Below are 14,638 nucleotides of genomic sequence, written 5' to 3'. Positions count from 1 at the left end.
TCTGATGCTAAATTTAAACAAATTCAGAGAAGACTTAGGTTACAATCAATGAAGATATTCTCTTGAATTTTGCACTCCACAAATATATTGATTTTTTTGTTAATCAATGTGACAGTCGATAAGATTTTATCCAAATAATAATTCTTCACGGTAAACTATTCTAATATAAGTCGTTCAACACTTCTTTACTACCACATATAAAGTTGCTCACAAGGATCGTAGAAACCCATGGACAAAAGATAATTTTTTTATCACTCTAGATTGCCTAACATATTTTAGGCCCTTTTGAGGAATGTCAAACCCCGCGTCTATCATCTCATTCCTACGTATTATTTTACACAAAAGTAGATATTACTTGTAATTGTTAGTCTCTCTGTTCAGTGTGAGTTAAGAATGCAAGAATGACGGTCAAGGTTAGTCACCGCAAGGAACTAATTACTTTCAGGAAAATTAGGTACAGAAAACGTTTTGTTTAGTGTTTTTATGCCAAGAAAGGCATCTGCGGGTTCTCTGCTCCTTCTGCTATGCGATAGATGGGTCTGATCACTTGTCTAGCTTCACTCGAAGGCTTCCTGTTGGACTGAACATGGTTCTCATCTATTTTGCTAGCTTTACTTTAGGTTTCCAGTTGTTGTGCTCCCCTCAAGGCTTATTGTTGGATGGCGGATTGCTCTGATGTTTCGTTAAACTCCGCTCGAATCTTCCTGTTAGACGATATAAGGGTCTGGTCTATAGGGCATCCCATCTCGAGGCTTCCTGCACAGGAGCATAAAGGGACAGGTATCAGGAGGGTGCAGGCGAGGCGGACAGGCAAGCGGGACACCGTGTACCTGCAGCTTTAAACACTGTAGGTAAACACGTAATACAACAGGCGTCTGCATCGTTCATCCGAAGCTCTACTGTTCCAGCTCTTGTTTCATGAACCTGAAGCTGATATTGCCTCGGATATAGGATACTGCAGCAGCCTGCACGAGCTGTGTGTGAAGCCTCAGTGCTACGGGTCGTGTTGCACGACTGACGGTGTCGAAGCTCCCCCAAAGTCGGAATGTATTGATGTATCTTCCTGTGAAGACTGAGCCAAATTCTGACTGACTTTGAGTTTAATCAGTATTTAGCGGATCACTCTTGCCTTCAACAAACAATATTGCAAAATGTACGTGTCTTCCCGAGCACCGAGGAATGTACTCATCTCCTCGAGCACTGAGGCACTCATCTCGAGCACTGAAGCACTCATCTCCTTCAGCACTGAAGCACTCATCTCTATCACTGAAGCACTCATCTCCTTCAGCACTGAAGCACTCATCTCTATCACTGAAGCACTCATCTCCTTCAGCACTGAAGCACTCATCTCCTTCAGCACTTAAGCACTCATCTCTATCACTGAAGCACTCATCTCCTTCAGCACTGAAGCACTCATCCCCTTCAGCACTGAAGCACTCATCTCTATCACTGAAGCACTCATCTCCTTCAGCACTGAAGCACTCATCTCTATCACTGAAGCACTCATCTCCTTCAGCACTGAAGCACTCATCTCCTTCAGCACAAATAAATAAATAAACAAATAACTATATAAATATATTATAGAAAATACATTATTCTTTAACAATATAAAACAATTTTAGCCACTATAGCATTCTTGGCAAATTTAAAAGTCAACTCGTAACTGTAATGGAAATAATAATATCCAACTCGTTGTTAGTTTTGTCCCCACCTTATAATAAAGATAACGAGCGAGTTAATGCGTTCATAATCTTGTTCAGCTAATTATTTGCAATTTGTACTGTATAGCGAGGTCAACCCACGTATTCTAGTCACGCTATGTGTCATGTGACACAGGGAAAGTGTCTGGTAAGGGCAGCAAGGGTTGTCGTTATCGTCCCGAGGTGCTCACTGTGTCCCGCTGAGAACCGATCCATCAAGTGGAATTATGATCACATGAAAGAATACAATAACAGAAAAGACTCCAGCGAGACTCCTATTTACTCCAGCGAGTCTCTTATTTACTCCAGCGAGACTCTTATTTACTCTAGCGAGTCTCTTATTTACTCCAGCGAGTCTCCTATTTACTCCAGCGAGACTCTTATTTACTCCAGCGAGTCTCTTATTTACTCTAGCGAGTCTCTTATTTACTCCAGCGAGTCTCTTATTTACTCCAGCGAGTCTCTTATTTACTCCAGCGAGTCTCTTATTTACTCCAGCGAGACTCTTATTTACTCCAGCGAGTCTCTTATTTACTCCAGCGAGTCTCTTATTTACTCCAGCGAGACTCTTATTTACTCCAGCGAGTCTCTTATTTACTCCAGCGAGACTCTTATTTACTCCAGCGAGTCTCTTATTTACTCCAGCGAGACTCCTATTTACTCCAGCGAGACTCTTATTTACTCCAGCGAGTCTCTTATTTACTCCAGCGAGACTCTTATTTACTCCAGCGAGTCTCTTATTTACTCCAGCGAGTCTCTTATTTACTCCAGCGAGTCTCTTATTTACTCCAGCGAGTCTCCTATTTATTCATAACCAAACTCTTATATATGTTTGACCTATGGCTGAAGCAATCCAGCAAGTCGTCTAGCATTATATTGCCCGGAATTTATTACCACGAATCTACAATCCTCTATATAAATCATTATTTACTCAGATTTTTCTGAATTTAAACTAATCCAATTTGAATCCATTTACTCCTGTTCGGCTTTCTGTTAATTCAAATAATAGACAAAACACTTACAAAGGGCGTCTAATAACCTAACGGGGTTAACGGGGTTAACCACTCCACATGTTCTAAAACCCATTATGATTTAGAACAGAACACAATGTTCCACAATTATGTTCTGTTCTCCTGTTGTCACCTCTAGCATTCGCGTCTCCTGCCGTTGTCTGCTGTTCTCCGTGTGGAGTGAAGAGCAAACCTGTTGCCGAGTTAATAAAGTTCTTCGCTTGTGAACGGGATAAGGTGCCACTGTCAAAACCGTTTTAATTGCAGAGGTTTCATTATTAATCCATCAACCGAACTTGTTAGGATGGCTTGACCTCACCTTTACAATGCCAGTGGAATGATCTATCAATCAAACGGAGTAGGGGTGACATTTATGTCACCATTTTAATGACAAATTAATTATATATCAAACGAATCGGGCGAGGTTTTTGCCTATTTATTTTGAAAATAGTTGCATGGAAATATAAACATCGAAATATGTATAATACTTATCGATGTACATTATACTATGTTCAAGATAAACGAATACCTGTTTGTAAGTCAGTAAGTTATCGCGGTTGTCTCATTAACCCTCCTATGGTTGATAAGCCCAACACCACAGCAAGGATGCACGTCTGTGTCAGGTAAGAAAAGCCACAATACGTGGGCTTCCTTAATATTCAACAGTGCTTGTTGAATCAGTCTACGATACTTCCTCTCTACTTCAGGAGGCTGATAGAAACGATTGCCGGACCTTCGTGTAAATAGACATAATTGAAATAAACAGAATATGATTCATTCTCTCGCATCATCTCAGTCTCTCTTACATCATAACAATCTCTCCCACACCAGTCTAATCTCTTCCGCATCATTCCAGTTACATTGACACTATCCAAGCCGTTCTCGCACCCTCCCAGCCTCTCTCTCCCACTATCAAAGCCCCTCTCACCCCATCCTAGTCTCTGTCACATCATCTCTGCCATTCCTTCATCATCATAGCTTCCTGTACACCATTTCTTCCACTCTCAGACTATCTTTTCCTCTCCCATACCATTCCAACCTCCTTTCCTTCATTCCTGCCCTCTCTCACACCATCCTAGTCTCTTCCACTCCACCCATCCCCCACCTCTGCCTCCTGCTGACCTTATTTAATAACCGCAAGAATAAACCACACACGACAGATCCTCCCTCCAGTAGTCAAACTCGCAGCGGCTGGGTTTGCTGCAATAAATATCAGAAATCTATAGTTTCGGCGTTGTTGGTGAGATATTGCCTAATCTCTGGCCAGAGTAAGACATCGGACATCCGAGGACCAATAAAATAGAATTCACCACCCCTTTGAAACCACTACAGACGCTGCCACAGGAATCACTGTACTCATCACTACAACCATCACCACGTCAGCCACAACTGCTGTGCAGTCATCACTTTAGTGAGAGAGTTGAGAGGAGGGGAAAAACCCATTCAATTCATCACTTTCGTTATCAACACAGCCCTCGATGTCATCGTCATATTTATTGGAAACACACTCATAATAATCGTCCCTCTTCATAATCAGCAGCATCTTGCTGTCTTAATCACTATTCGCTTTCATTTGCATCATCACACTCATCGCCTCTCTCACTCTCATTGTCTCTACCCCTACTTTTAATCTCCTATCATCACCGCCTTCACTATCACAATCTTAGTAATACTGATCATTATTATAATCACTTTAATGTATTACTGATCCATCATCAATGTTCTCTCCATCAATCAATGCCCCTAATATCATCAATACTCTCACTATCATCAATCCCTTGCCTATCAATCAATGCCTTCACTCTCAGTCTCCCTAACGTTCATCAATGCCATCACTATCATCAATATTCTCACAATCAATGCACTATCATCAGTACTATCGCAATCTTGAATACTCTCACTATCATCAATGTCCTTTATATCATCAATGCCCTTGGTATCTTCAATACCCCTCAATATTAATCAATCCCCTCAGTATCATCAATACCATCTTAATCAATCAATGCCCTCAATATCATCAATATCGTCACAATGAATCAATGCTCTTCAATACTCTCACCATTAATCCAATACCGTCACTTTCTTTAGTTCATCCATGACTTAATGATGTAACTTTCCATTTTCTTCTTAACTTTCAATAGAGATTTTGTGTTAGCCTTTTCTTTTGTATTTTCCTGGTCTTTATTCTTCCGAATTTAACCTCTTCCTCCTTCTTAAACTACCTTCTTACTCCTTCTTAATCTAGCCATTTCCTTCTTATTAATCTACCCTGATCCTGATTCTTAATCTACCCTACTTTTTCCCATCCTCCATTCCCTTTCTTAATTCTCTAACTTTCTCAACCTTCTACTTTTACTTTCCATCCCAAGTATTTTGACTCCCATTTGGTATAAATTTCAACATATTTTTTTACAAAATTTATTTTATTAAAATTTTATTTTTCTCCCTCTTTTTGCCTGTTGTTTTTTTAATTTTTCTCCTAACATTATTCTCGCTGCTCCTTCTCCTCCTTTTCCTACTTTTTCTCTTGGTCTTCCTCCTCGTCTTGCTTCTTTTCAGTCGCTTCTTTTTGCTCTTTTCCTTCTCTTTTTTTCTCTTGTTTTGCTTCTCCGGTCGGGGAGCCGGTCGGCCGAGCGAGGGAGCCGGTCGGCCGAGCGGACAGCACGCTGGACTTGTGATCCTGTGGTCCCGGGTTCGATCCCGGGCGCCGGCGAGCAACAAATGGGCAGAGTTTCTTTCACCCTATGCCCCTGTTACCTAGCAGTAAAATAGGTACCTGGGTGTTAGTCAGCTGTCACGGGCTGCTTCCTGGGGGTGGAGGCCTGGTCGAGGACCGGGCCGCGGGGACACTAAAGCCCCGAAATCATCTCAAGATAACCTCAAGATAACCTCCCCTTAATCTATATGTGCTTCAACATCGGCTGCTTCTCAAGCGGCGTCTTCTGGTCGTTTTTCGTCATTTTCTCCTCTACCTTCTTCTTCCTCGAACTGATTCCTCAACCTGCTTCTTCTCCCTTTTGTTCCTCGTCCTGCTTCGCCCCTCTCCTAGTCCTGATTCTCCCTTCTCCTGCTCGTCTTCCTTCTCCCGTCTCCTCCTTGTACTGTTGCTGCTCCTCCAGGTCCGTCTCCACGGCCAGCTCTGAGAACCCAACACCCTCCTTGTTGTATTTATTCATAGAGTCTGTGTTGTACCTGTTAGCCGTGTTGCCCGAGAGGATTAACCCCTATCTATTATTAACACGTGAAGGAAGAACGGGAGAGAGAGAGAGAGAGAGACAGAGAGAGAGAGAGACAGAGAGAGAGAGAGAGAGACAGAGGAGGACAGTGAGAAACGTATAGAGACAGACATCACGTGAGTGGCTCGGCCTTGAGCCCAAGCATCACAAGCGAAATTCATGATGCGTGCCTTCTGCTAGTCTCTTGGGAGGTGGAGACAGGCTAAATTATTATGCTACACAACCCGTACTGTTTACCTGGCCTAACAAGGCTCTCTGGACCTGGGTTATAGCACGGTAACGCCCGCACCAACACGCTGCAGGAAACTAGGAATTCAGATGATGGTGCGGCAAGTAGTTCTAAAGGTGTAAGGTGTCGGTGGAGCGATGGTGGAGGGCGTGGGGAGGGTACATATCATAAGGGGTGGCATGGCTGGAATTAGGTGCTATCTGGCTGGTATAAGGGGTGGCTTGTACGTTATAAGATGTGGTCTGGGTGGTGTGCTGTAGGTGTGGCCTAAGGGGAAGATCCGGATTTTGCCACCGGGATGGTGGATAACGAGTACAGTGATAAAGATGGTGGATGGCAGATGAGCTGGTAAATATGAGTGTGTTCCTGTTTTATCCCAAGCAGGAGCATCAAGTGAGCTCTCTAAAGCCAATACAGTACTTAGGGGCTTGCAACCTCATCAGAATCCAAGCTGATTGGCTGATATTTAACCTCTCTACCTATCATAACACACCATTACGTAAACAAATCCACAAGGGCCGTGACGAGGATTCGAACATGCGTCCGAGAGCACCCCAGACGGTGCCTTAATCGACTGAGCTACGACATGGTCAAATTTGATGCATCACGCAATTGTGATTTCTTTGTCTATTGACACCATTACGTAACCTGTCCTCTTTGGCTGGAAAACGTCAAGAGATGGAACCCAGGAAGTGGCGTAAGAGTCCCGTTCTGCGCCAAATTTTCGCGTCATATTTTACGCATAAAAATTTCATATTTAAAAACAAAAATCACATCCTTAGAAACTAAATAAACTCTACTAGATGCTTTAACACGTGTAGAATGATGCCATAGAGGACAGTCGCCCCGTATCTGAAGGGGACATGTGATACTAGTGGTACTAGACATTTGGATAGGTTAATACACTGGTACTATGCCAGTGGTGACGCCTGAACACTTGTACCAGTGGTACCATGTCATTGTAACCGGATAAAAGAGGTAATTATCTGCTGGAAAGCGCCAAGCCATTACGAAAATATAGCACTTGAAAGGGGTCATGATAAGGGTTTGGGATGGGACGGGGAGGGGGGGGGGGAGGAATGGTGCCCAAACGCTTGGACGGTCGGAGAATAAACGCCAACCTGCATGAAGCGATACCGTCGCTCTACCGTCCAGCCCATTCTCTCGATATTATAATACAATGGTGATGCACATTTATTGATCTGTCGACTTCAGTTGGTTGGTAGAGTGACGCCTTTCCATACTTGTCAGCGTTTTCCCCCCAATGGTCCATGCACTTGAGCAGCATTACTTCACCCTAGCCACATATCCCATACTCCAGTTCTCATATACCTTCCAAGTGTATTATATTCATGCTGAATAAGCGCTTTCAACCTGATACTAATCCTACCTTACCTTACCCATGCGTTCAAGGTTCAAGACTTAGGCAAGTGCTATTCCCATAAGGTGCTGCTATTCATTACTTTACGGGTAGGTGTGCTATGTCTTTATGGACGTGTTATTTAATATATTTTGTGGTGTTATTCCCTTACACGGGGTCGAGATAAAGGTTTAATAGCTTAATTTCGCGTCTGCGACGTTCGGGGGTAAATAATGAGAATGTTTTGACCCGGCTGGAGCTATTTTCATCAACACTTTAGTGCTAAGCCCGCGGGACCTTGCTACCTGTTTTTCTCATCTCTTGCACGGGGAACTATTCCGTATCAGGATGGTTCATATAATTACTCTGTTTACGGATTTGCTGCTTTTAACAACCCAACCTCTTCTTAAGACAATACATATAATAGTCAGCAGTATGTATGTATGTATGTATGTATGTATGTATGTATGTATATATATATATATATATATATATATATATATATATATATATATATATATATATATATATATATAATATATATATATAGGAGGGGTACCACCTCTGGTGCAAGTGTAGGGAACCATAGCGTCGGAGAAGAAAATAAAGAGTACTCAGAGAAGACCTTGTGGATCCTCACTGAACACTTTGATATTTGCTTCTCCTACCACTCCTATTCTTTTGGTATTTGTGTATATTTATCTAACTTTCTTTTAAAATACCATTACACAAAAAAGTATATATATATATATATATATATATATATATATATATATATATATATATATATATATTTTGTGTGTACAATGTATTATTATCATCGTTGGTTTTAGATCTTGGTGTTCATGATGCAAACTCTAAACAATTCTCTCTCAAGAACGTTCCTGTGAATGAGTAAAAGGCTGCATAATACTCTCCATTAATTGGGTGTCAAAGCATCTTGAGTCCTCGAAGTTACAAAACTCCTGGGAAACTCACCCACCAATCATTGAGACTTACGAGATAACACATTTTTTTTGTTCGTTCAATAACTAGCAGCTCTTGATTCAGTAATATGAAATTTTTATCTGTAATTTTTTTGTTATATATTCATATAGTACAATTATCTTTTTAGATCGAAGGAAAAAAGATTCAACTTAAGTTTACTTTGGGGAATTTATGTTATTAATCTACGTCAAACAGTAAGTCTTATTTAAGCCTCTGAGTCTTATTTAATGTATTAAACCGTAAACGACGAAACTGATGTACGGGTTTAAATTACGCTTAAGGTGCTGCTGTTGCCAGAAGACAGCGTTCTAATTAAGCTGGATGAAAATTAAGCTAAGAAAACAAGGGATAATTGGTAAACATTCTTAATTAATAGTTGTGGCGAGTCTGTGTCTCCTAAATATCTAAATCCTTGCCTGTTTACTCGACAATTTGGTACCTTGTGGTACCAAAGCCGGTGGAGGTACTTTGTGGTACCTCCACCGGCTTCTCACACTCAGCGTCACTTTCCGTAGTGTGGGTGAGAGATCCAGGATGATCTAAGTGGTTGGGCACAGTTTCTTCACTCCGCCTTCAAAACCCAGCTCTCGGCGCTTTATCTTTATTCCTTGCAAGTGCTGTATGGTCATACTGGCTTGGTACTCTCTCTCTTCATAATTTATCTTTACCTTATTTTAACCTTGGTGTGTCGACGGCTTTGCTTATTCTAGGTTCGGCGTTCGATCTTTGATGGTCCAATTGATTGTTGGGCTTAGTTGATTCACTCCGTCGTCACATCCAAGATCCTTGTCCTCATATTGCAGCTCCTTGTCCTCATATTCCAGCTCCTTGTCCTCATATTCCAGCTCCTTGTCCTCATATTCCAGCTCCTTGTCCTCATATTCCAGCTCCTTGTCCTCATATTCCAGCTCCTTGTCATTTCCCAGCTCTCTGTTCCCTTATCCCTCTCTCCCGTGTAATACATCCACACTGTCTTTAACGCTTTTCGTTAATTATTTTCCTTAACTTTGTGTTCCAGAACAGCTTTCTTAAATTTCTACCAATGCATGAATATATTTATCTATATACAGAGATTAAATTAGTGTCGTGGCTGAAACAAACCCAACCCACATATATGAAAAGTGCCCGTGACGTCGTTGAGGTTCGTCGAGGACGTCTTTGTGGTCCGTCGAGGACGCCGTTGAGGTCCGTCAAGGAATTCCTTGTGAAGTGATCACGATGTGACTATGTTCCTGGACTGATCGAAACGTCCACACAATCATTCCTTTTCCCGTGTGTATGGGCGTGGGGTATTTTATCTATATATTCTCATATAGTTTACTAAGCTCATATTGCTTTTATCGCATTTTATTCTGTTTACATATAGTCGGTGGTGATCTGGTGATGCTAAATAAATTTTAGCAATTGCAAATGATTTTCATTTGTATCCCCGTTTTAGTTTTTGTGTGGTCTTTATAACTAGGACATCTCTTGGTGGAGGGGGGGGGGGGAGTCGTGTTTGAGGGGGCTGTGAGGTGGGTCGTACTGAGAGGGCTGTGAGGGGTCGTGCTGAGGGGGCTGTGAGGGGTCGTATTGAGAGAGCTATGAGGGGTCGTGCTGAGGGGGCTGTGAGGGTCGTGCTGGGAGGTGCTACATACTGGACAGGGTCGGTCATTGGACCAACGACCACCTCTCTCCAATGTGGCATCTTACAAGAATCAACTAATTTCTTGCCTTGGAATCGTACCCGGGCCCAAGAGCTTGAGCCGACTTAATAAGTTTGATTCATTGAAAACAACATAACAAATAAAAGGGAAAAAACTGCTGATTCTATTTATGAAGGTCTAACAGTCAGCAATTTCATATATATATAATATTTACATATTTAAATATTTACTTGAAAGTTAAATTGGTTGTTAAATATTTTTGTGTATAAATGGAATAAACCAGCTAACATACGCAATGTTTATGCCATATCTAAAACGAATATATTGATGAGATATAGACTGAGGATTAGCAGTGATAAGACAATGAAAATAATTATTGGGAATTGGTTTCACACACAAATATTCCGAGTGTATAAAGAAGTGACTAAACATCTTTGAGAAGGGAAGAGAGAGAGAGAGTGTGTGTGTGTGTGTTTACCTGTCACTCTGGCAGTCCCCTATATGTCTGCCTTGTCTGACTGCCTAGACTGTTGATGAGAATGCTTGCATGTCCGCATTCAATCCAGGACCGTCCAAGTGGTTGGGCACCAGTTCTTTCCTCCGTTCTATCCCAAATCCTTATCCCTAATAGTTTACCCAAATGTTATATAACCGTAATGGCTTAGTACTTTCTCCTGGTTTTGAAATTTCTCCTGATAAACCTTGCCTTTAGTTTCCCTCTTTCTTTCCTAGCCTCTCTCTCTCTCTCTCTCTCTCTCTCTCTCTCTCTCTCTCTCTCTCTCTCTCTCTCTCTCTCTCTCTCTCTCTCTCTCTCTCTCTCTCTCTCTTTCTCTCTCTTGCTCGCTCACACCTTACCCTTCTCTTCCTCACGCCACCTAACTACCTTCGCCTACTCTATTTGATTACTCAGGCAGGGAGAGCGCTGCTGTATCCACTTCCCTCTTCCCCCCATCTCCCCCATTCCCAAGCCACCGGTGCCTTCCCCACTCTTCCCCTCCTCAGCACCCCAACAAGGCACACTAGAGCGCGACACTCCGGAGGTATCACACAGGCATCCATCCACTCCATTATACCTGATGGGCTAGCCCTCATCCCCCACGCTAATGTCTGATGGCAGACCCTATCGCCTCAACGTTGCCCATCCGATATTTCACTCGTGTAACGTTGTGTGTCCTTGGGGAAGGAGAGTTCAGAATGGTTGTGTGTTTATGACCTTTTTTTTTTTTTGGGGGGGGGGGGGGGGGAGGGAAGGGGGGCAGACGTGTATAGCTACGTTTCTGGCACCTTTTTTATTACGTCTTGAGAGATGTACTGAGTTGTTAATGTTTTTACCTGAATTTACCTTGGAGCCACCTGTATTATTGCCCTAAACGAAAACAGGAAGCCGTCACCTCCCCCGTTTTTTAATTCATATTAAACTTTAAATACATAACAATAAGACAAGAGATGGTTATATTGTTAAATATGTATTGTTTTTGTTTAGGGGGTGAAGGTGTGTGCAAGAAGTAAAGGGAGATTGTTAAATAATTATCCTCAATTATTGGCTCTTGGGGGATAAATTCACAAATTATCCTTATAACAGGAAGTAGCTATATATGCAGTAAAAGAGGTAACATTGACCTATTGAAATATGCACCTTTTTTAGCCTATTATTACAAATCAGCATGTCAAAAGTACATTTAATGAAAATGTGAATGGAACTAAATTTCTTATATATATATATCACAAAAAGTAATTTTTTTATCCATGCATTTGAAAGAGCATTTTTTTATTTCACTGAATTCTCACAAAATTTTGCCTTTAGTACTTTAGCTCAAAATCGGAGCCCAAGTTCACTGTGAACGAATAAATATACATATTATTATATGTATATAATATACATATAAAAATATATATTTATATATAATATCACCCTAAATATATATACATATATATATATATTTAGAGCGAGTAAACACGACTGGTTTACACGTCTGCCATGTGACCCCCTGCAAATGTCACTCACATTATACTCAACAGTGAGACTTTTGCCTCTCGTGGGCACGAAGGTCAGGTCACTCTTGTGGACAAGTTGACACCAGAGACCTTGAAACAATTATTCAATCTCTTAAAGTTGGTTTTACATTCAGCTACTCGGAACATAAGGATCCAAGCAGCATGGGCTATGGTGAGCCCGTCATACTTACCTGGCATAGGAGATTTTAGAGATATTAATATAAAAGCAATTGACTAAGGAGTTTCTTACTGGTGGGCTACAGACATTGTACATGTCCCACATGACAAGACCAACAGCTGGATTGTCTTTTAAATACGGAATATAGACCCCGTGAAAATGAGTGATATTGTGGTCTTCAGGAAAGGAAACAGACTTTAATACCATGTAACCAACAGCCAGTAATTCCCTCCCTCTCACGTGAACTAATTTATAAATACAAGACTAGAGAGAGAGAGCACGTCCAGGGGGGAGGTCCGGGCAGACATTAACCGTGTGATTTTTTTTTACCTGCCACAGACATTGCTGACAGACTCGCCGTGTTATTCTGCATTATAATAGCGTAATATGAAGAAAAAATAATAAAATATTTAGCTTTAAATCTGTTTCGGGAGATGGAATTTCCACAAGGTGAAAATATAAGGGAAAATAATGGTTTATTATTTTGAAATCCAATCTGAGCATAGATTAAAGTTTATAAGAGTAATTATATGCAAGTGTCGAGGAGGGAAGCAATTGAATGTGGATTTGCTTACAAACGGAACCACACGATCGAAGTAGAGGAAGTGGTAGAAGAATAGATGAGAGGAGGTGGAGAGAGGGAATGATGATGAGGAGAGGGGGTGATGTGTAGGACTGATGTGGAGAGAGTGGGTAAGATGGTGAGGCGGGAAGAGGGAAAAGTGCCTAAAAAGGGAGAAGAGAAGGATAGTGGGCAGGATGTTGAGTTGGCAAGAGGGAGCTAGAGTTGGTAGCTGGACAAAAATAATAACAACAATCATAGAGATAGCAAGGAGTGAACCTATAAGATTTGATGAACGAAGGATTATTCCACCCATTATGCACTAATGTGAACATGTTGCGTAGTAAGAGAGTGAAAAATCAGGACAAACAACAATATCAAATGAACAGTCCAAGGTGTATATGGAGAACAAACATAAAAACATAATGTAAAGGAGAGGTAACATACTTCTTTTATATAAGAAGAACGTAGATAAAAAGGCCCGAGTATATCATAGAAGTTGAGTGCGAAAAATGCGTGTGACGTGTTAGAATGTGACGAGCAAGTCCTTCTGTCTAATAATGTATATGATGGCACCGCGACTACTCTCACCAGCAACAGCGGACTCTTGCCTTTAATGATAAGACAAGAATCTTCCCATTACCATCTGGTTGTCATTCTTATCGCTTGTTCTACCATAAAACATTAAATATGGCAACACTAACCTTTGCCTGTTCTTACGTTCTTATTTTTTCTCAATAATTTGTTCACTTGTCATTTCGTTATAACCCTCATGTTTTCACTCATTACACCATTCTACCTCACAAATGGACAGTATATAATTATATGAAATATAAATACATACCTTAATTTTGTTAATGCATTTTAAAGCTGTGACCATATTAATAATAATTGGTGCTTAGTATCAGGTTAATATGAATTCTACATAAGGCGGGGAATATTAACATTTTTAACATTTAAGGAGATCACAAAGAATGACAGAAAACTGAGCAAATTTCAGTACAACTTTAAGAGAAACCAAACATCCAGAAGGCAGCATCCTAGCACCCTTGTCCATCCTCAGGCAGTATCCTAGCACCCTTGTCCATCCTCAGGCAGTATCCTAGCACCCTTGTCCATCCTCAGGCAGTATCCTAGCACCCTTGTCCATCCTCAGGCAGTATCCTAGCACCCTTGTCCATCCTCAGGCAGTATCCTAGCACCCTTGTTCATCCTCACGAAGACGCAAACCGCAGCTCAAGCTGTTCTCACGGACGATACAAATGACAATTAACATTGCCAAAGAATAACACGTAACGCGCATATATATATATATATATATATATATATATATATATATATATATATATATATATATATATATATATATATATATATATATATATATATATATTTGGCTTTCATTTTGTGTTCCCTAACTACTCCTGAGATGAGTCAAACCTCTTTAAAGCTACGTTACTGCTAAAGATTAATGTACCTAATGGAGTTGGAAGTAATGGTCACCTTAGAGGGTGGAGGGGACATACGAGGAACGTTCAAAGCTGTCTAAATCCGTCTGCAATATCTTGATTAACACGAAAGCGTTCATGTCATTTCTCGTTTTATTTTTTCTTTGTGATTAAATATTTCCAGATTATTTATCATGTGTTAATTTCTTGATATATATAAATCTATAATGGCAACAATTAATCTTCACAACAGTCTGTAGGTTTGGAGGAAGCTAAACATATATAGG

At 40.9% G+C, this 14,638-nt stretch overlaps 1 protein-coding gene across 1 annotated transcript; it reads left to right on the top strand.

Moving 5' to 3' along the window:
• The first annotated feature begins 1,935 nt into the window (after positions 1 to 1,935).
• LOC138353364 (uncharacterized) lies at positions 1,936 to 2,514 on the top strand. Its single transcript, XM_069306363.1, has one exon. It carries the CDS (start codon positions 1,936 to 1,938, stop codon positions 2,512 to 2,514), a length of 579 nt encoding a protein of 192 aa, XP_069162464.1.
• The last annotated feature ends 12,124 nt before the right edge of the window (positions 2,515 to 14,638 follow it).

The sequence above is a fragment of the Procambarus clarkii genome, chromosome 57 (genome assembly GCF_040958095.1).
Source record: "Procambarus clarkii isolate CNS0578487 chromosome 57, FALCON_Pclarkii_2.0, whole genome shotgun sequence".
Lineage (NCBI taxonomy): Eukaryota > Metazoa > Arthropoda > Malacostraca > Decapoda > Cambaridae > Procambarus > Procambarus clarkii.
This window is presented reverse-complemented; position numbering and strand designations above follow the sequence as displayed.